The following is a 22,650-nucleotide window of genomic DNA, read 5'->3' as shown; positions in this document are numbered from 1 at the left end:
CTTACTGCAGGAGCAGATCCCAGGTGTCCCCTGGAACCATGCCCTGGGAGGCACTCATAGTACAGCATGTTGAGTTACCTCTGCCTCTGAGGGCCAAGGGAAGGGGATACTTCAAGAACTTTGGAGCAATCAAGTCATGCTTCAAGGCCAGACGAGGCCATGAAACTTTATCTCATTTACCTCTTGCCTTTTGGCAAGAGCAGCATCTTAAGCCTCCCAGTCACATCAGAGAGTGATGTACGGTTACAAGCCTCTCGGGGCAGGAGAACAACAATTTCACAACCTTTTTCTATTAACAACTTTAATTGTGTGCTCATCACATACTTTGGAGTCTGGAAAACCTTGACGCTGGCTCTTGGTGCTTGACCCCATTCTCACCAGTCTTCCTCCAAGACCCCCTTCCATGTGGATCCTGTAGTTCAGGGAAAGTTGGGCTAGAGCTACATAGACACTAATGAGCTGGGGGGTGACTATGGTCTCCCACTGGTACCATGTGAATGCCAGAAACTCATGCATTTACTGCGAGCAGCCTTTCCCTTGTGACTGTCCCTCCTTGTTCCATCTTTCCAATGGGCACAGGGCACTACTATTTTCATCACTGGGCTCATAAGAAATTCACTCTTTAAGGATCTGGAAGTAAAATCTATATCCTGCAAGTTTGCTATATTATGTGTTCAGAGTAAAACATTCTTGCCAAAGTCTTGTGAAAAGATTCCCACTCATCCCTACTTCTATTCTTTGTATACTCTCAGCCATGGAACAAGTACTTTCCCTTCTCGTTGGAAACACTGAGGCCATGTATCTAACTTGTCATGTGATTCTGTTAAGACAGAGGGAAATTTACAAATCCAAAACTCATGTGCTTGGGTAGGAGCTGGGAGGAGAGTTAAGAAACTCCGAGGTGTAATCCCTTGCAGGAAAGGGTGTGAAGGGTGGGGTGGATTTACCAGAAGTTTAACAGTGTGCTTTGAAGCCTTCGGGACAGAAAAAGTCTAGCCAGCAGAGGAAGCAGCATTCCTGACATCCTCTAGAAGGCTGCTGTGTAAGAAAATAGCTAAAAAGTAGGAAGTCCCTTGAAATACACTTTCCTTCCCTCTTCTGGAATTGCTGTGGAACTAGGCAGGGTGAGGAAGTGCTCCTGAATGAATGTTCAGTTTCCACGTGGGAAAAGAGAGCTCAGGAGGCTGTTTCTCCTCCCAGGAAATCTGGCTATAGTTTTTCTCCTGTATTACCCAATGCTTCTGCATTTGTGGATTAGGTGCATGCATGCACAGAGCCATGATGTTGGCAAACTATGATGGCGAGAAGAAGGCAAAGGAGAAACCTCTGCTTCACAGCTTCCTTTCCCAAAGAAACAAGACCTTCTCACCAGTAGAAATCCACATGCTATAAGACTATGGAAACAGATACGCATGCAATTGGGCTATATATCCCCATCACTTGTTACTAAGGGAGACCTGACAGGAGAACTGAGCCACTGAGATGGAGGCCAGCTAAGGTAGCTTGGCTCCAGAGGGCACAGGCATTTTAATCGGTCTCTGGGTGGTTGAAAAGCTCTCTTATTCAAGCCTTTGAAGACTGTGTGAATGACTCTTAGCTAGGTGGAGACAGCCATTCTCTTGAGGCTGCTTGGGGAATCTGAGGCAGAGGTGGCTGGGGCAGGCTCTTCAACAGAGGCACCAAGGTCCAAGAACTCCAGGATGATGTCTCCAAGACAGTAAATCAAATGTCTGAAACAAATGGATAGAACAACCAACTAAGAAGAGGGCCCACCTCATATAGCTCTCACTTTATAGAGAACTCTAAGAAGCCTAACTGTTACCAGGAGCTGCCAAGTCTATAGCACAGCTGTAACGGAACCAATATGTTCTGCACTACTGAAAGCTACAGCTCAACGAAGACAAGAACTGTTTTGGAGAACAGACTGTACAGAACAACATTCTCTGCAGTTACATCAGTACACATGCATTACTCTACAGAACTTGGGAAGAACTGTTGTGATGTCATTACAGCCAACTGGTGCTTCTAATGATCCATCACTGAATTTCCTCTCCATGAGCGGAGTCCTCAGGTCTGAGAATTGAGAGATTAGACACTGGTGAAGGTTTGAGAAGGCATGTGCAAGGGTATTTGATACTTTCCCAAAGCCTTCCTGCTTTAGAGATGGGATCTATCTCCTGAAATTTTCTAGGTTCTAGTCCCTTCATACGATGCAAAACCTTACTATTCTGTCTATATCACACTAAACAATGACAACTTCTGATCTCAATACTAATCACAGCTTTGCTGTGAGGCTGAGAAACTGCAGTGAAAGACATCACATAGTCTGAACTGCACAGGCCAGGGCATGCTCCTGACATAGGGACTGGCAAATGTTGGGAAAAACCATTGAGCATACTTCTTCAGTATAGTGCTGAAGTGCTAACGTAATTGTGTAAAAAATGTGACATTTTATGAAATTTAGTCACAAGGACGATTCTTGCCTGGAGGTTAGCAAAGCAATTTCAGTAGCTCTTGCTGGGGTCTACACTGAGTTCTTCCAAATACAGACAGGGGCTGGTCCTATAGCAGCTTACTACAACAAAGCCACCTGCTCAGAAGCTGGCTGCACAGCTTTCAGTATGTGTGTGCAGAATCTGAATAGCAGACCCTTCGGTCAGCCCAAGTCAAGTGCAGACCTATCTAATAGTGGGCTCTGCATTTACCAACCTTGCCACCTGTGACAGCTTTTTCTATGCTGTGTTGGGTATTGCACACTCCAGCCTACCTGTTGATGAGGGGTTGCTGGAATGATTCCAAGACTAGACTCCAGCTCAGCTGGCACTTGTTCACCCCCAGGATCTCTACTAAAAATTCTGAAGGAGAAAACCAAATAAGACAGTTGAGTTACTACTGCAGCCTTAGAATCAAAGAACATCTCCCAGAACTTCAGCTGTCTCGTAGACTGGCCAGTTCTAGAATAGCCCTAAGGTACAGAGGCAAATGAAAATACCATAGAACAGAGAAATGTCATGAAAAATATGGTTTTTAAGAATCTATAACTAAGAATGAGCCACAAGAGGGCTTTGCAACCTGCCACAAAGGTACAGAGATAGTTCTGAGTTCATCATTGAGGTTGGAGAAAAGGTAACTCAAGTGGATTGTCCAGAGCCCAGTTCATTACTCTTCCCTGGTTACCACAGCCACAGGCAACAAACTGCTTTCTCTGATATTGAAAAACAACACAAGAGAAGGAAAAACCCTTCTCAGGCTGTGTTCTTTCTATTGCTAAGGATGAAATTAATCAAGTATGAGTGCTACAGGAGACATCATGCTCTTCTCAGGTCCCCAAACACCATCAGTTAGCAGAGATGCAGCATTGTCACGTGGTGCTGACAGCTGCTGTTGCGGTAACAGCTTTTTCAAATCTGCCCCAAAGTTTTAAACCCACATGTCTGCAGGACTGTCCCTTAGTATCTGTGGCCAAAGTGATCCTTCTACTCCCTTGCCACCACTGAGTGAGGGATGGGAGAATCACAGCTGTGACCATCTTCCCATCAGTTGGAGAAATGGGACTTTGAGCCTTTTGGAGATGGGGAAGGATGTCAGGCAGCACTGGCAAAGGAGGATGGGAGGAAAGAATATACATTACCAGTATCACCATCTCACTGGTCCCATTACCTGGCAGGATACTCATCAAGCTCTGCAAAGCCTGCTTCTCAGTAGCTGCTTTCTGTGCCTGAGTCCTTCCAGGCCGTGGATACTTAGGCAACACTCCACCAGGCCAGATAGATTCCCGAAGAAGCCGGAGGTACTGCACCCAGCGTTGGGGACATGTTAGATTAGCCACCTGTACTTCTAGCCACCTGTGGGAGAAGAGAGAAAAAAGCTCAGAAAAGCCAGGCATTTTCAAGGCAATGGGCTGGATGTCTACTCTCCTCTCACATTCATACACTGAAATCCCAACTCTGAAGAGATAGTATTAGTGAGCATGAGCTATGAGGTGATGAAGTCATGGGCCACAGCCTTTGTAAATGTGACTACAGTGTTCTTTCTAAAGACACCTAAGCTTCCAAATGAGGTGCTTCCCCTTTTACCATGTAAGAATATGGGAATGAGACAGAAGTCTGTGAGCCAAATTGTAGCTATATGTCCAAGTCTGTCTGTGCCTGGACCCTGACTTCTCAGCCTTAGAATTAGAAGCAGATTTCATTGTTTACAAGCTTTACAGTAACCACTATGTTTTCTTAGAGTCATCCTAATAGATTGGACAGAACATAACTCATGTAGGTAAGCGGCAGCCTTCATGATGGAAACCAAGCCACCTCAAAAAGTGGGATCACACATTTCAAGACAAACAACTGTGATAATACTATCCTAGGCACTTGCAGAGAAAATGCTTACAGGTCCCAATCTCGGAGCAGGGCTATTCCCAGAGTCTCTATCTCTCCTGTACACTGGAGTTAGGATGTTGGCAACTTTCACACAACCTCTTACTCTTCTCCCTGGCCATTCTGGTATGGTCAGGGGCCTTCAAGGTCTTTGTCTTCAGAATGTTCTACACCCACACCCTGCTTCAAACCTTACTTTTCTGCTTCTGCAAAGCCATGTAAACACTCATTGCCTGAACCTCTCCTTGAGAGGCCCAGCCGAAGTGCTCTCCTCATGATGCCGCCTCTGGCACTTGGTGCTATTGCAAAGGTGTGTAGCTAACATACTCTGGCGTATGAATTCCTTTCCCATGTATTTATAGATTTGTGTTTTAACTAGACTGACAATACCACAAGAATTCTATGTCTTGTACTTCTTAAAAATCCCCCAAAGTACCTGTGGCTCAAGAAATGTTTGTTGCCTGATATCTGACTTCACAATTATGAAGGTTTTCCCCTTTGTCTTGCTTTCAAACACTACTCAGTAACTCTAAGGAGCAAATAAGTTAATTCTAGAGCTCAGTTGAAAACCTGGAAGGTGTGTCAACATTATTATTTTTGTTTCTGTATTTTTTGTTTTTACTAGTGACATGTAGTCACTGTTGAGGCCTCCTTAGTATGTATCTCTTGGAGACTGGTATGGTTATGCTGGTCATGGATGGGCCATCAACCACTACAACTTATATCCAGAAGGCCGTTTGGGACTACACTACATGATAACTCATGCCATTGCTCTTATACCCAAATTACTTGTCATCCATCCAAGAGAAGAGGGGCTGACCAAGCAAACTTTATTTAACCTTCATTCTGTCAGACTGTCTGCATTCCACTCAAGCTGGGCATTCCAGTCCTGGGGGCTGCAATCCCCCAAGCCCAGAGCTCACAAATGATTCTAAGAATAGGAAGTCCAAAGGTAACAGCAGGGCAAGAATGGCAGGCATTGATAGAGATCAAGCGCGGCACAAAGCCGCTCTTGCCCAGAATAGCCAACAGGATCGTGACTGTTATTCTTAGGGCTGCATCTCCTTTTCACAGGGCTTTTCATTCAGCAAGCCTAAGCCACCTGACAAGAGGGATCTAGTGGCAAGAAGAATTCCTGTTCCTGTTTATAGAAGAGCAGCACCCAAGGGAGGTAGCTACAATGACCTGATCGGGTTCTCTGCAGGGGATAAGGTTGCTCCAGTACTCCCTCTTCACTGAAAGCCATGTACACGTTTGCACATTTTACTAAGGTGAACCACGTGTGTTAGCTCTCATCTAAGAATGGAGGGAATGGGCAAAGTCTTGCTAACTCAAGATCTTCGAGGAGACTGGAGAATCTTGGTACAAGACACATTAACCAGGATGAGATTTAGCTCAGTTTCATTCACATATGCATAGAATAAACCAGTCTGCCCCTTTTTCTGTCTTCTGGGCTAGTAATGTGGCATTCAAACTCTCCCAAGCAGCCACAGCATTCACACAATCATTCTTTATACAAGAGTGCATCCGGGTACCTCAGACATCTTCTGGGCCTATCTCAGAGGTCAGGAGTTGGAGTCCTTTGAATCTACATTAATTTATCCAATGAGGATAGGACCTCAGATTTCATTATGGTAAGGATGCCCTCTGCTCTCTTCCACAGGAATTTAGCATCTCATACACAGATGTTGGGTGCAAACAGTTTTTAGTATGTCATGAAGCATGAACTTATACAAGTCTGGCTACAATTCTTCAAACTATGAACGCTGGGAAGATGAATCAAAGTCTAAAATGGTAAAATTCAGCTCCCACTGATGGAGATGAGTTGGTATGCTAAACATGGGGAGGCAAAGCAGTGGAACTGTCAGTGAGGACTGGAACCTCCAAGCTAATGAAACAGTCACTGGAAGGCAGGACAAAGTTGAAGCACAGAGCTTGGTCAACTGAAGGCCCCAAATGTCAAAACAAGCCTTTGGCAAACTGGCAGAAACAGAAAAGAATCAGGTCTACAAAAGGGAGGTGGAGGATGTTCTAGAGTGTATCTCACAGGTCACATGTGACTTAAACGCTTGTTCTTTCTAGAATTCTCCTCTTGTCCAGGATTTCCTGCAGTCCTGCTTTTCCCAGCCCTACCTTACTTTCTAGTCCTAGTCATCAAATGCTGTGCTCTAACAGGAGGGCAGATGGTACCTCATCATGAACATCTGTGCTCTAACTGGAGGGCAGGTGGTACCTCATCATGAACATCTGTGCTCTAACTGGAGGGCAGGTGGTACCTCATCATGAACACCTGTGCTCTGACTGAGGGTAAGGTGAGACCTCATCATGGACAAGGAACACTCCAGTGCAGCAGGGAAAACCAAGTGCAAACTAAGAAGACTGCCACCTGCCTAAATGCCATGTTCCTCAAACACTGCTGATGCTTAAGTGCCTAAACTGTCACTTAATCCGGTCTTGAAGACATGCTTTAGTATCACACAGGATGTATTTCAAAGTTGTAGGTTCAGGCATTTGGCATAATTTGCTTTTCTTGATGTCTAGATCGAAACAAACACCAGGAGATTCTAGAAAACAAAGTGGGATGAGATTCTCTATGCCCAGGTTCCCTTTCCTTTATTCTGTCATTTTTCTCTAAACCCATTTATTTAAATTTTTTTTTGAGATTTCATATCCATGTATGTCTGTGCACCATGTGTGTGCAGGGCCTGTGGAGGCCAGAAGAGGAGACTAGCTCCCCTAGGACTGTAGTTATAGATGGCTATCAACTACCATGTGGGTGCTGAGAACTGAACCCAGGTCCTCTGCAAGAGAGGCCAATGCCCCTAACCTCTGACCCACTTCTCCCACTCCACCCTTCCATTTCTTCATCAAACTTTAGCTCCCTGAATCATACTGGGCTCACCAAGCTACCTATCTTAGGTAAGGCAAATGTGAAGGAGTAATCAAGAGAACATGACCTTGTGACCCTTCCTCATCTGTTTCTTTCCTCTCTCTGTTCCTTATGTTTATTATCCTAGTCCTTTAAATTTTCTTTAAAATTATTTTATTGTTTATGTGTACACGTGTGTCTGTGTATGTGTAAACGCATGTGGGTATCCAGGGAGGCCAGAAGAGGACTTTAGCTTCACTAGGAGCTAGTTAGGTTGTAAGCCACCTACCGTGGTCCTCTGTAAGAGCATCAAGTCCTTATGACTGTTGAACTCTCTTTCCAGCCTGGTCTTATTCTATTCTTAACACAGGAATGGAAAGGTTGAAAAGAGACCTGTATTTGCTATAGCTCCCTTAAAGTAAATGGATGGAACTGATGTACTGCAGTAGGGTTTCTAGCTTCATGGCCTTGACTTGTCATCTTCCTACCTTTACCTTCTGATGCTGGGATTATGGGAGTGTAACTCCACTATAACCAGCTCACATACCCTCTGGTTAACCTAAATCTAAAGTTTCAAGGTAGCTATAAACACACACATCTCTCTCTAGTTATCAGAAGTAACTTCTGCTGCATCATTTACTAACACAAATACCATTGTTTATGTAACACAAGACGTCTGAAGTAAACACACTGAAATAAACGGTAGAGAATAGCCTCCAGCAGCACTGGTTTTATTTCCCATCACTATTCCAGGTCTGATATTTGATTTAGAGAGGTCTTTTTCTGTCACCCTACCTTTATCCCTTCAATCCCCAACCCCCACTCACAAACTTAGTCTGTCAAGCATCTGTGAATGGAAGACTCCAAAATAGCAAAGAACATGACTAAAATTCAAAACGAAACAAAGCAACAATAACAAAAAGGACAAACAATAGACTGCCCAGGGACATTCATGGGGACATTGGAGGGGCTTCTGCCTTGCCAGATATGAAAGGAGGATGTGAAAATTAGGACTCACAGATAGAGAGGAGTGCATGTTACTCCATGTTCAGAAGAACCTGTCTGAAATAGCTACAGATAGAGAAATGGAGCAGGGGCTAAAACGGAAACAGTTTAATACCAGGGCTTAGGACAGCACTTCAAGGTTAGCAGAAGGTCACTTCCCATCAAAACAGCAGAATCAAATATCATGAGGGAGGGGAGAATACATTGGAGAGAGGGGAGAAGACATGGAGATCGTGTCTAATGGAGATAGTTGGGTTCCCCTTTCACTTCTGGTCTAAGAGAGATGCAGGCTAAGTGGGGGAGAGTCTTGGATTAAATGACTTAAGTGGAAGAGAAATGACAGTGGAGTCATGAAATAAAAAATACATGTATTAATAACATTCTAACAAAAATTCCCAGTGCATTCTAAATGAAAGAAAAACTCTTAATTATCTACTGGGCTGTACCTCATAGCTCAAGGAGATGCTCCAACCACACTGTAAGGTATCAAATACAGTTCAAAGAAAAAGAGAAAAAAGATGATGAGGCTAAAGCTTACCTTTAATGACCTGTTCTTCTGTTTATGGACATTTTCTACCATTTGAAACAGACCTACAGTGGTGAATTACCATAGGACCTTTGAAGCAAGCTTTTCAGCCATATACTTTCTAATTCTTCACCGTGAGGGGCTGCTCTGTGTATTAGGGAGTATTAAGCTAATATCTTTGACCCTCTACCGTAACTCAATGATAGCCACGGCAATCAAAAGTACTCCAGACATTGCCATAGGCCCTGAGAAGAAAATGTCTCTGGTTAGACTCATTGCCTTAGACCTAGGATTTTTTAGATCTAATATATCACAGTGAGTTTTAAAAGCTCAGCAGTTTAGCACAGTGTATTTCAAATTGTGGCTGGACATCATTAGAGAACATGTGTTATCATTTGTATCAACATTTTAAGAAATCTAAGTAGAAACTGAATAGAAAATATAGGAGTGTATTATACATTTTAGGATGCTTTTGTTTCTTATGCATGCATGTGGCTATGTATACATAGATTAAATATGTATGTACCTGTACATGTCTATACACATGTGCATTCAGTAAAAAATTCAGGATAAAATTTATTTCTTACTGTGGACAGAAGTTTTCAGAAAAGTTTTAATACAGTGATACAGTATAACGGACTAGGGATTCTGAGACAGCCCAAACCATTTTTCATTTCCTAGAAATATCTGCCACCTCACAGTGCCCTGTAAATTATATACTTAGCACATGGAGCACTGACTCACTGCTCAGTAGCACCAATCTATAGAACCTGAGAGAAAGTAGGCTCTGGGGGGGCACAGTGCAGACCCGGGGCCTTTCCCATTAAGAAGTAGTTCTTGCTGGTTTCACACATGATGGAGCAGTATCTTTCCCAGATTCCTTTCTCAGACCTCTTTTCCTGCGATGGCCCCCTCTTGTGTTTAGTCCCAATCTCCATTGTCAGCTGGTCTCAGTCTGATAGTCAGCCAGACCCAAGTTCCTCGGTTGTATCTGAGAAAGTTCAACATTGTTGCCCTCTGATGTGTATTTAGGTCACTAACCTTTCCTGTCCTCTATAGGAGAAGAATGAGGAGGAAATGGACACTGAGGATGAGGAGTTCCAGCTTCTTCCTCCATGCACTTATTGAGAAGTCTGAAATGGCTTACTATGTATGTACAAGTCTTCTGTGACCTTTGCTTTCATGGTTTAGATCATGGGTCCACATCTCTAAGGCATCTCCATCAAAAGAAGACCTAACCTTCCCTAACACTACAACTTAAGAATCTGGTTCCTTACTTTTATATGTAGGGCAAACAGGCAATGGTCTTACAAACATATTTTTAATAATTTTTTGAGAATTATAGGCAATGTATATATATTTAAACTTATGTGTGTGGGTATATTGCCTCCATATATTTCTGTATACCACATGTGTGCCTGGTACTTGCAGAGGCCAGAAGAGGATGTCAGATCCCCTGGGACTAGAGTTATCATCATGTAGGTGGTGGGAATCAAACCCAGGACTTCAAAAGAGCAGAAAGTACTCTGAATCTTGGAGCTATCTCTCAAGCCCCAGACAACCACTATTTTCTTCTAAATTAGGAATCTATACATCATAGATGCTAAGATTCTTAATATGCATTAAGAATTCAAGGATCTTAAGCAAGGAACTCCTAGACATCCTCTGTTGAATCACACAGGTGACCTTTCTCAATCTCACCAATTCCACACATGTATATGCTGAGAACCAGTGTGAATCCTTCACAAATGGCTTACAGGAACAAATAACTTAAGAACTGGGAGGGAACTTATACTGTCCAACCTCCTTCTAAAGCAGAGCCTTGCTCTGTAAGTTCAAGGTATAAACAAGGGCTTGTCTGTTGAGTCTAGAAATAGGCCTTTATTTTACTTATGCCATTCATTAGCAATGCGACCTTAGGGATGCTTAATCAAACTATAATTTTAGTATATTAGAAATACTTTTAAGTCTCCTTGTGAATTCTAGTGCCTTGTTTTAGTTCTACCCTCTAGGTTAACAGGTATTAGGGTAAATCTATCTCTAAAGATGGTACATTACAGTTTTAATTCAGTAATTATTCCTCTCTTACATCTCTTCTATATAGACATATAGACATGAGTCTTTTAGCCTCAAAGCTGGGTACCCATCAGCCACCTAATGATGTTTTGAATGGTGGGGAGAAATGGATTACTTTTCATCCTGGCTCCATCCTCTAGATTTGTGCTGCTTCATGATTGCTTTCTTAAATTAAGAATACCCAGAATCAAACATGCCTGAGAGGTGATCTGACCTGCTGCATATAGAGAACAGAGCCTTCTTGGATCTAGATGCTGTCTATCAGTTGCCAGTCTACAACATTGCTGGCTTTTGGGCATACACAAAAAGCACTAATTGACACTGCCTTTGCAGTCAACTAAAACCACAAGTCCACATATGTACATTAAAAACAATCAACAGCCTTTCATTAAACCTGTAATTGTGCAATACAAATATGTAGTAGTCAGGCATGGTAACACATGCCTGTAATCCCAGAACCAGAATGGTAGAACGAGGGAGATTTAAAATGCTAGGCCAATCTGGACCATACAGAGAGACCCTGTTTCAAAGAACCAAAACCAAAAAGAAAATCTATATTTTAGCTAATATGTCATACAAATTCTATTTTGTGGTCTTAGCTAATAACACCAACCTTTTAAATCTTTTTGAATATTTATTTGTCATTGCTCTAAGATTGGGTTGCTTCCAAAGTTACTGATGAAAAACACTGAAAAGGGGAAGTAGAGGAGCAATGCTCCATTGATAGCTAAAATAGCTAGAAATAGAGAAACTAGGACAGTTTCTCTCTCTCTCTCTCTCTCTCTCTCTCTCTCTCTCTCTCTCTCTCTCTCTCTCTCTCTGTCTCCCCCACCTGTGTGTGTGTGTGTGTGTGTGTGTGTGTGCTCGTGTACATGCATGAGTGTATATGCAAAAACCACTTGAACTAGCCGTAAATCACTTAAAAGTACTAATTGATTCTGGTCAAGTATGTCAATCTTTATCAATAGACATATCATAACATACATACATCTGTTGAAATCCAGACATATGTTACCATCACTATTTCCCTCTATAATCCTGTCATGTTCTACCATAACCAGACAGAACATTTACCTACAGAATCTATTCCATTATCTTGGACTGTTTCCTTTCCTGGGTGTTCAGAAAATAACTATTTTATAACTTGCTTCAGAAACTTCCAGAGATAGATGCCAGAGCCCATAACTTTTATCCATTTTTTTCAAAGGCAAGACAAATTTGTCCATCTACAATCCATCTACAAATGATCACAAATGATCATTTCTTATGGACCTTGGATCTCTAATGGTAATATAAATTTATCCAGTTTCACAGAATGGTTCATCTTTGTAAGGTACATGGACTTGAAACTAGTTAAGCCAGTTGTGGTGGTGAATGGAGGAAGCACTTGCTGAAAGGGATGAGTTGGGGGCAATACTAAGTTCCAGGTTAGCCTGAGCTATATCAATGGCCTGAAAACACAGTTCAGGAGTAGAATGCTTATGTATCATCCACATGGTCTAGGTTCTATTCTCAGTACAAAAACAGAACAGACAAAATACTTTAAATGCTCTATTACTATTCCCACTTTTATTGTAGCTATGAATTCTACCTTCATCATACTCATTCTTATTAGACCATTTCCTTTCAAAGAAACTAAAAGAGAATTTAGACAGCCTAGACTATAGACCCATTTGTTTGTTGTGAATGAATAAAGGCTTTCTTAATGTTAGTAGCTAACAGTCTAGCATCTATCCCAAACAATCAGCATGACTTTGAAACCAATTGCTGGCTCTTTTAGAAAGTCATTCTTTCCTGATTTTTAATCAGCTTAGCTCCTTCTACCTGCTAGTGTGCTGTTCACTATTCTCATCAGTTCCATTACTACTTGAACTGTACTACTTAGTCTATATTCCCTCTCTAACTTTCAATGTTTATCTAGAATCTGCCCTCAATATTGATCTTTATCTTACTCGATGCTGACTCTTCTGTTTTTTCTCATTAGACTCATGTGTTTAATTTGTTGACACACTGAACCTGATTTGGTACAGCTTTTTCTAAGTGTTGAAAGAATAAGACTTATAGCTTGAAGGGCAGGTGTCTGACTTACTCATTAGGCTATTTCCTAGAGCATTTAGCATAATGGTGATAAACGCACAATAAGCTGTCAAATATCTAGCTCAATTCTGTTCTAGAACTTTCATGACTATTTCATGAAAATGATGACAATATTTCAATTCCATTGGTTAGATAGCTCAAAAAGCAGCATGCTTTAGAAAAAAAAACAAAACTCACTCTGTTTTGTTTTTCTATGAATGCCAATCTCTCTCCTCCACTCCTATTTTTTCCATGTGAGGTAGCTGTTTTCTAATTTTTACCTTAATCTTCAACTTCTTCTTTGTCCTTGGGTGAGGGTCTCCTGTAGAACATATTCTAGTATCTGTGGTCAGACTCCATCCTGAGTTACTGGGTGTGGTGATACACACTTGTAACCCCAGCACTCAGGAGGTGGAGGCAACAGGATCACACCTTTAAGGTTATCCTCAGCTACACAGTGAATCTGTGGCCAGCCTGGTATACATGAGCCCTATCTCAAACAAACAAACAAACAAAAAATCCACAAAAGCAAAAACTAAAGACAGACTTATAGATAAGGCCTTAAGTTTTCTATCTAAGTCTAGTCATTATTAGAAACAGAGCTTCTTCAAGTGTAATTCATTTGCATTCAAGCCAAAGCTATTGATTTAGGCAGTGACAGCCTTTCAATCACAACCTGGATACACCGTTCAGAATGATTCTGAATTGTATCAGTTATAGTTCTCAATCCACAAGACAGAATCTCTGTAAATATCATTCTTAATTTCTTCTTGTCCTTGACCCCACTCCAACAGCACAGGTCTAATCAACCGTACCACCTCACCATCTCATGGACCTATCGCCTGCACCATCCTGCTGGCAGGGTCCCACGCTGAGCTTCTCAACATCTAGCTCTTTCAGATTAACTCTTTCCTAGTTTGTCTCCCTGGCTCCAGCTTTGCCTCTTTCCATTAATTGTCTGCAGCACTGTTAAAGTCATTTTTCCAAATTGCCAAAATGATCACGTCATCATGATGGATCTCTGTAAACTGCATCCCATCAAGTGGTAGACAGATGCTATGCTCTTCACGAGACTCTGTGAGTCAGCTCTCACGTCTGGTACACAGTACATCCTGAACCATTTAGCTCCTGTGAGGACCAGACAGACTACACATCCCACTGCTTTGCTTGGTGCTCAGCACTGTCACATCTGCTGTAACTCTCCTCACTCTTCCAGGTCTACTTCAGATGTCACTTGGTCTAGAAGACTTCCCTGGGCTTCTCACAACTGACTGCTTCATTTTTTTTTTTTTGGAGTAATTTCACAGAATTCCTTTGTAAAAGCCTGAGTTTTACACTAGAACTCAACTATAAGTTTGAACCTCCAGTTGGATATCCAACTTCCTACTGTGGAGACTTGGGGTCTTTTAAATGTATTTTTAATCACTACACTTGAAGCAGAGTAGCTGAGCAGTAAATATCAGTTCAGACGTGTTGTAGTGGGGAAGCCTCTGGTCTTAGAGTATGGCAACAGGACAGAAGAAACTCTGCACAAAGCATATGCTCCAATATCTAAGAAGAAAACAAGTGGCGAGCTTTTAGTTATTCATGCTTATGGTGGAGGACTATGACAGATTTAAAATACCGTGGACAAGATTGGGTACGACAGTGTAAACCTGCAAGCACAGCACTTTGAGGCCAAGGGAAGAGGATCATGTGTGAGGCCAACCGGAGCCACAAAGTAAGACTGTCTCAAAACAAACAGATAAGCAGGCCCTGGGCATGGTGGCATTCATTTGCAATCCCAGTACTTGGGAAGGTGAGGCAGAACTATCAAGAGTTCACTACATGGTGAACCCTTGGTATGAAGAACAAAACAAAACAACAAACAAACAAAAACTCAAAACAATAAAACCCAACAACCAACCAACCAAACCAAAAATCAAAACCCCAACAGACTATATACAATATAGAAATGCTTTGTATTTGCATTTCATATGTATTTACAGAAATGTCTGGCCATAAACCTTAGATTTACTTTCCTAAAAATGACCTTTTTGAAAGCTAGCCATCAAATTAAAATGTAGGCAACACAGCAGCTGCAGGATGGGCATTGTCAGGAGTATATGGTAATAAGTCAGCTTATCTAGAATGAGGAATTTATCATGAATAGTCATGCAATGGCAAGTCACACATACTTATGCATCCTGCCGGAAGGGACAGGAGGTGAAAGGCAAGGGTTAGTGGCCCAGTCTGCACACTATAAATCTCAAAGAAGGAAGACAGCTGCCGGCCGGCTGCCTGCGTTTCTGTTGGTTTTCTTGGCAAATGGGCCCTGAGGACGGAAGGGGCTGAAAGTCAAACACAGAGGTCTATGTTGACTAAGCCACCCTCGTGTTTTGGAAAGTGTCTTTGATGGATGGAACAACACCAAGCTGCTTCCAACCAATTTTTGAAATTAGAAAGAAGAAAAGAATGTAGCAGGATGGGGATTGGGGTGGGAACACAGAAAAATCAAAAGCCAGGCGGCATCCCTTTCTAACAAATATGGCATGAAAATGAGACATTTGTAGATCCTGAGTCTTGGGAGAAATAAGATAGAGTGCAAAGGGTGATGTGCAGACAGACATTCCAGATTTGGACATTGTGATACATTTCAGACTTTAATTTGAAAGCTCATTACATAAATTCGTGCGCCTCTGAGGACATTCAAGTCTTCCGCAGCCATTTGTTAGGAAGCCATGGCATAACTATAAGCACCTCTGGCTGGCTTGACCTCTTAGAAGTTGAATGAACTGTATTTAGGCCTCCTTCCATTTATAATAGAATTTCTATGCTGTCTTCTTCACAAGATCAAATGAGAAAAATGAAAAAAAAATGTTTTTGAAGATGCTGTGTTTGTGCATGTGACAGAGAAATTGAGCCACCCTGATCCTTGTAACAAACCCTACCAGGGCCAGAGAACAGGACAGCAGAAGATAGTGAGCTTCGTACTTCATGCCTCAGTTTCCCTCCTTCCCAGCAGGCTCAGGGAAACAAAGACAGAAACAGTAAGTTTGCCACTGGTACAGAGTGACTAACCAGATTGGAGTGAAGCCTGTGGAGTTAGGGGTAACACAAAAATTATGTCAGAATCCTCCCAAAGCTTAACCTCTAATTCCCAAACAACGATACTTTTATTTTAGAGATGAGAGGACGCACAATGTCCCTTTCCCTCTCCCTGACCCTATGTGAACTGCAGGTCTGGCTCATTCACAGTCTCCACATAGTTATCCAGAGCCTGCCTTTCTCAGTGGTGTGCAAAGGCAGGGAGGTGGCTGAGAAGGCACAAGTAATTAAAAGGGCCACCCACTCAGAAGAAAATGGAGTTAGCTGAAGGGGAAGGGGCAGTAAGAGGGTGTGAAGTCCTTAGCACTAGAGTAGCTGAAAGAAAGGGAAGATACAAAGGAAGGAAGAAGCAGTAATTTAGTGGTTGTCCTGACAACCAGGGTCCCTATTGATCCTGGCGACTTTAACTCGCTGGGAGTGCTCCCCTCTTGGCTGAGGGCATGGTCACCACTGCAGGGAAGGAGAAAGGAAGCAGAGGGAGAAAAGGCAGGTAATTATGAGTTCTTTATTCAGAGGGGGGCCCACTTCCACATATCCCCGCTATTAGAAGTGCTAGAAGTGCCAGAGCTCGAGTGTGCCCAGCCAGGATTTGAGGAGAATTAGCTGGGATCCTATTTAAATATGCAGACATAGTGGGGCTTTAAGTCAGGCTGTGGAAATGGCCACAGAAGGATGGAAAAGACCAGCCTTGAAAACAAAGGATCAACAGGAGAAGCAGATGTCCAAGAGAAAGAAACAGGAGATATGCTCCCAGGGGAGCAGGAGAGAAGGAAAAGTGAACTGGATGGGGAAATCACCTGGGGGAGTTATCTAATGGCACCGGCTTCTGCTTTGTTGTCTTTAGGATGATTTGCAAGCCTTCTCAGTCGAAGGCTATCCTGACACCAAGAAGGCTATCCCTGACACTTGGGATACAAGGACAGCATGGTGGCAGCTCCAGAGTCTCTGTGAGAATCGGCTACAGTTAGAAAACATGGGAAGTAATGCATAAAATTCGAGAAGAGAAACCACAGTGAAGAGAGGAAAGGGCTTTGGGGGAGGGGATTGTCTTGACACAGCATTACATAGGGAGTCTCCCTCCCTCACAGAAATGTGTAGTTCTCCCCAAGAACTGTCCACTGGCCCTGACATTAAAGTGACAGTAAAGCATGTCTCTTGAAGTACATATCTGCTCCTTCCCTATTCCAATGTCAAGTTTTCTTCCTTTACAGGGTACTTGATGGCTACTCTAAGGCCAGAGTAAAGATCAAAATGGAGCTGGGGGTTTAGTTCAGTGTCAGAGCACGTGTCTAATGCATGGGAAGCCCAGGGCTTAATCCCCAGCTTGCTTCTCCAAGGTAAGCTAATAGTGAGCCACAAGATCTCAATGCCTGACTGAAAGAAACAGTTAACATCTTTGGTTATGTCAAAGGTTTTTAAGACCCCTAGCATCAGGGGAGTCTGCCCCTGATGGTCAGCTCAATCATCATGCATATCTAAGGCTTTGGGATCCAAAAGGGCTGTAATATGAGCTATCTCACAGAGTACCGACAAAGGTCTTCTAATTCAGATGTCCAACTGGCTTATTATTACAGCAGCTCTAGTTCGTTCTGTTCTGAATGTACCAGTCCCAGCCCTGAATTCTTAAGGGATGGAACCCACTCAAAAGGGCATCTCTGACAGACCTGACCAGAGAAAAGCAGCGTGCTGAGGACCCATCAGAGGATAGGGAGGAGAAGGAATGTGAGAGATGAAAGAAACTCAGCTTGTTTATGTCACTGGCACCATGGAATGGCTTCTGAATTATGGAGCAAGGCTTGGGCATTATCACCATCAGGACAGGGGAACTTCTATTGCAAAACAGGTCTTCCTCAAAGAAGGTGGATACATATGTTTTAACCTGCAGCGCCACCTGGTGCCTATAGGGAGAATTATGGTACTCATTTTTCCAAGCTACAGACATTCATTCATTCAGAAAGCCAGATTAAAAACATTCAAAATTAATATGAGACACTTTCTATTTAAAAATAAAAGTGCAAGTAATGCACTCTATTTAAAAATGTGTCATCATTTGAAATACTACTTAGCTTAAATGATGTCTGTCTTATAAAGTCCAGCTCCAAACGCATCTTTCTCTATGAAGCCTTCCTAAAACTTATTTCACATTAGCTTTCCCCTAAACAACCTCCCATTCGGTGAACAACTTAACAGAGTGATTTTCTTTCTAATTCACACAGGTAGTGAGACACATGACAGGATTTAAATTTGGATCTGTCTGATTTTAATGCCCATACTCACTCTTTCTATGTAGACAGTGGGCATAGGCGGCATCACAACAGGATACATTTCCAGACAGGATAAGCTCGGGTAGGGGATGCTCAAGGGCACTGTGCTTTTTCGGAAAATAAAATGGTACCATTGTGGTAGAGCAAAGGAAAGCCTCTGTGTGTAGGCACAACCATGGCTCTGGGTATCAGAGCTGACTAATTTACCAGCTGCAGACTTCCTGTGGGGGAAGGCTGGGGGGACTTTGTTTCTCTGGGTACCTTTTCCACTAGCACTGCTGAGGATGCTTGCAACTCTCACGAGTAATGGGAGAGGTGCCGGCATGAGTAGAATTGCATGTGATCTTGCACATCTGCTTGTTTGACATAATTCTGGTCAGTGTCTTCTAGGTGCCAGATGAGAGTTAGGACACAACTGTGAGTAGGACAGTCAAGGACCTTACACAGTCAAAGCTATTGTCAAAACCTCAGCTTTCTACTCATAATTGCAGTTAAGCAACAGCTTACCAATAACGTGGCTTGGGAAATGAAAGTCCCTTTGAGTTAATGCCTCAATATTCTGCATTTCCCCTTCTAAGGATTAGTGCTCTATTTCTATTGGGATATATGACAATTTAAAAACATAAAATACACAGTAGAACAAACACATAATTCACAGTTACACATCAATTACAATGTTAAAGACACATTACATGGAGATTCTTATGTAATAGGATAGGGCATGGTGTCTTTAAACATAATGTGAATTTAGGGCAAGTGATATCTTCCCAAATGCAAGGCAGACAATGTATATAGTAGACCAAACTGCTGGGGTCTCTCCTGGGCCAGTCCACAGAGGTCAAAGGCTTCCTTTCAACATCCCTAGTGGAAGAAGCATAATAAGAAATATTCCTTCTTCCCAAGGAGACACAATACAATTTGAGCAAAGCCATCACTGCAAAGACAAACAAACAAACAAACCCTAATTTCAGCACTTTTAAAAACAGCCCAAATCAATGATACTTTTAGGCCTGAAATAGCCTAAAACAGAATAAGTTTTTTATAAGTCAAAAAAAAAAAAAAAAAGGATCTCTTGCTCTTGCAAAAGCACATACTTTTTCTAAAGAAGCTGTTGGAGGAAGAAATCAGGTATGACACAAAGTGTGTCACTGGAGCTGTATTGGAAGAAGCAAAGTACTTGTGAGGCCAACTCTGAATCATTTTCATATTCTTTCTCTAGTTGTGGACAGGGTATAGAATAGAAACACTAGGAACGGCTAGTCTCTATCGCAGCAGTGTTTAAGAATAAAGTCAGAGCCTGATGATGGAAGGGAATGTATGTGGTACTATCAGATGCATCTGACCAGTCTGGGGAAAACCAAAGACTATATGGACTAGGACTCTGGAACTTAGCTAGGCAGATTTTAGTGGTTACTGTTTTGTGAGGAAGTTTTGTATAGAATGGAGGCAGGCAGTGTGAGTGGAAGGAAGTGCTTGGGCAGTAATGGGCAGTAAAGCCAGGATAACTGATTGGGGGGTATATAATCTGAATATCATTTTTCTGACTTATAAAATATGAACATGCATGCCCACCTAACAGAATTACACATTAGTATGTACAGTAAGTAGGCTTACTTGCTATAGTGAGTACTTAATAAATGTAAGCTCCTTTAAGGTTGTAATTGCTTGTGTCCTTTTGCTGGCAGGCCTTGAGTTTCCCTTAAGAAATAACTAATATCACAAAGGCCCCTTAAGCAGGTACATGCACACGCTCATTAAGAAACTTTGAGTGGGGTTCTACCCAGATAATGCCCATGACTCAGGAGTGACTTAAGAGAACAGTGGTGGAAGGAGTGTTCATATCAGTCATTGCCAACAGTACTCAGGAGACATGGTTATCCTACTAGCCCTCACTCTCCAATAGTCCCATGCTCTGCCACCACCTTCTGGACTTGGGAGATGGTGTGTTGAGCAAGACCTTTCTTAGGAGGACCCGATAGCCTAATATAAGCTCTAAATTTGCATTTAATATTTAATTTCCAGGTTTATTGCTTGTTGGATTTCTTCAACCTGCATGTTTGTTTTGCTCTACTTACTTACCTTATGCATTTTTTTTTTTTTTACTCTCCTCTACTTCCTAGGTCACTGAAACTTTTTTCTCTACTGTTTCAGGTAATTCCATCTCCCAGACATACACACACACACTCATTTTCTCTCACTCAAATTTTAAGAAATCTAGACAAAGATGCCAGGAATGTGTCTGCTGCCCTTTTGACATAGGGTCTGATGCCATCTTCGGGGCCATGGGGAGGGCAGAGTCATGGACATGGCATTCACGTACTCTGATGCTGGCCTGGCTCCTATTTTTATCGTGGCATGGCTCTGGGCATCTAGGCAGGGAGCTGGTCCAGCTTCTTCTCATTCCTTTACTCTACATCAGGGTTCCAAAATAATTTTACCCCTTACCTTGGCTGGGTCTTCCTGCCCCAAGCCTTCTACCATCAATGGGGCACAGTACATCTCTCCTTCCCTCAAACTCAGACTAGCTCTGAGTACTTTTCCAGTTTCCTAAGTCCAGTTCTGATGCACCCAGAGAATTGTTAAGTTTCTTCTGTTTTCAGACACGAGAAGTTTGCACAAGCTGGATTCATTCGTTCCTTGGCTTAGACTGCTATCCTTACTCCCCTTTCCTCCCAAATAAGGAGCTCTCCTCGTTACATAATTGGATGTTCCCAGCACAGAAGCTGACATGAGGTCAGCCACGCATGTGTGCAAGACTTGCCTTTGACTTAACCATGCCTTTTTTGGGCAACTAACTTCTCTTGAGCTTCCCTCCCCCACTCCCTCCACACCATCAACAATCAAGGGAGATTTATAAGCCTGGCACAGATCAGAACTCCTCCAAAGTTGGCTTAGAAGGAGGGGTCATGGGGTTGAATTTACTCTGTCTCCCCCTGCCCCGCCTTTGCAGGCTACAGAGAGTGTGCTTACAACTTGGCAGAAGTCCCTGGAGTCCAAGGCAGTTCTGTATATAGGTCTTTTAAGGGAGCCGGGAGAGTGAAGGAAGCTGGAAGCAGCAGAAGGAAGTGTTTTCTTGGAGATAACGAGCTGGAGGTGGAAAGTGAGGATGTTTTAAGGGGGCATGGCACCCATATCTAGGTGGCTGCCCCATCCTGGATACCCAGACTATATAGTGTTTAGGAAAAGTAGAGCTGCAAAAGCAGCTTCTGTGACCAGTGACAATCACCAAGTTTCTTAAGGCACAAAAAGGATAGGAATTTAAGTGCCCTGAAGTTTCAGACAGAAATGGGACACTAGGACCTCATAGATTATCCCTTGTAGTAGGGTCAGGGTGGGTGTGTTGGGGGTCCCTTGTAGTGGGGTCAGCATGGGTATGTTGGGTGTGTATGTTGCTGCTCCAAGAGAGATCAAATTCCCAGCCTCTTTGCTTACTATATAAACACCTTTTAAAAAATAAAGACCCTGGCCTGCCCAGGGAACAGATGGAGGCTCATGTCTGAGGCTCTCCTTGCTCCATGTAGACATGGACATACAGTTTGGAGTCTATGAATACTTGATAAGCTCCACCAAGGGAATGTTTCCCACTCTGAGCAGTGATTTTTAGTGGTTCTTGACCCTTGAAATCATGGGGCAAAGGTCTGATCCTGGAAGTTAAGAGAATCACTATAGATGAAAAGTGGGAAAATGTGTTTTAGATTCTGTATGTGTTATTTATGAACTTTATGGTTTGATTTAATAACCCGAATTCCTTATAAACCTCATGTTAGAAGAGGGGGATCATAATACCTCTTTCACAGAGCTCTTTAAAGGGATTAAACTGTAAAATATCCTCAGTATCACATATAATGTCTGAGTGAATTAATCTCTCAATAGACATTTGCTGCATAGTAAATACACTTAAGCCAATAAGATTATCCATGGCGATACTCTGTATATTACCACACATGTGGGGACTTGTTGATGGAAGACTATGGGCCATAGGGGTCAGGTCCTTGGAAGCTTTTGGGTTGAGGGAAGTGTTCCATTCTTCAAAGACCATGACCCCTGCCACCTTCCTCCTATTAAGAAAGCATCTAGAACATTATAAAACTAGAAAGGATTCCGAGAAACAAATCAAAAACACTATAAAAAGATGGGGAATGATTTGTAGGAAAAGAGAAGTCTTGAACAGGGAAGGAGATGGTATTCATTTAACTCCAGCCTGTGGAAGGGAGCAGGGTGCCAACCACTGCTGTTCTAAACCTTGCACTAACAGAAAGCAACATGGTCAAGGGGAAAATGAGTAGATAGAAATAAGACATTTTTGACAAGAAGTACCTGAAGAATAACAACAAAACCTGGGAATACCTGGATGAACAGGTAGTACTGACCAGAGTC

At 42.5% G+C, this 22,650-nt stretch overlaps 1 protein-coding gene across 5 annotated transcripts in view; it reads right to left on the bottom strand.

Moving 5' to 3' along the window:
- Positions 1 to 281: 281 nt before the first annotated feature.
- Snx19 (sorting nexin 19) overlaps positions 282 to 22,650 on the bottom strand; it is a 38,982-nt gene continuing 16,613 nt past the window's right edge. For 2 of the 5 annotated variants that reach the window (XM_027411729.2, XM_035443557.1), the window contains 3 exons: positions 3,661 to 3,845; positions 2,768 to 2,855; positions 282 to 1,730 (listed from right to left, as the gene is read on the bottom strand). In XM_027411729.2, coding sequence (XP_027267530.1) covers positions 1,598 to 1,730; positions 2,768 to 2,855; positions 3,661 to 3,845 — 406 coding nt within the window. In that variant the 3' untranslated portion in view covers positions 282 to 1,597. Of the gene's footprint in view, positions 1,731 to 2,767; positions 2,856 to 3,660; positions 3,846 to 14,201; positions 14,474 to 18,727; positions 19,208 to 22,650 lie in introns of those variants that run through there. The other 3 variants (XM_027411732.2, XM_027411730.2, XM_027411731.2) reach the window with 3 other exon arrangements.

This window comes from Cricetulus griseus, chromosome 4 (genome assembly GCF_003668045.3).
Source record: "Cricetulus griseus strain 17A/GY chromosome 4, alternate assembly CriGri-PICRH-1.0, whole genome shotgun sequence".
In the NCBI taxonomy this organism is placed as follows: Eukaryota; Metazoa; Chordata; class Mammalia; order Rodentia; family Cricetidae; genus Cricetulus; species Cricetulus griseus.
Note: the sequence above shows the minus strand (reverse complement) of the source record. Positions and strands in the feature narration are given on the sequence as shown.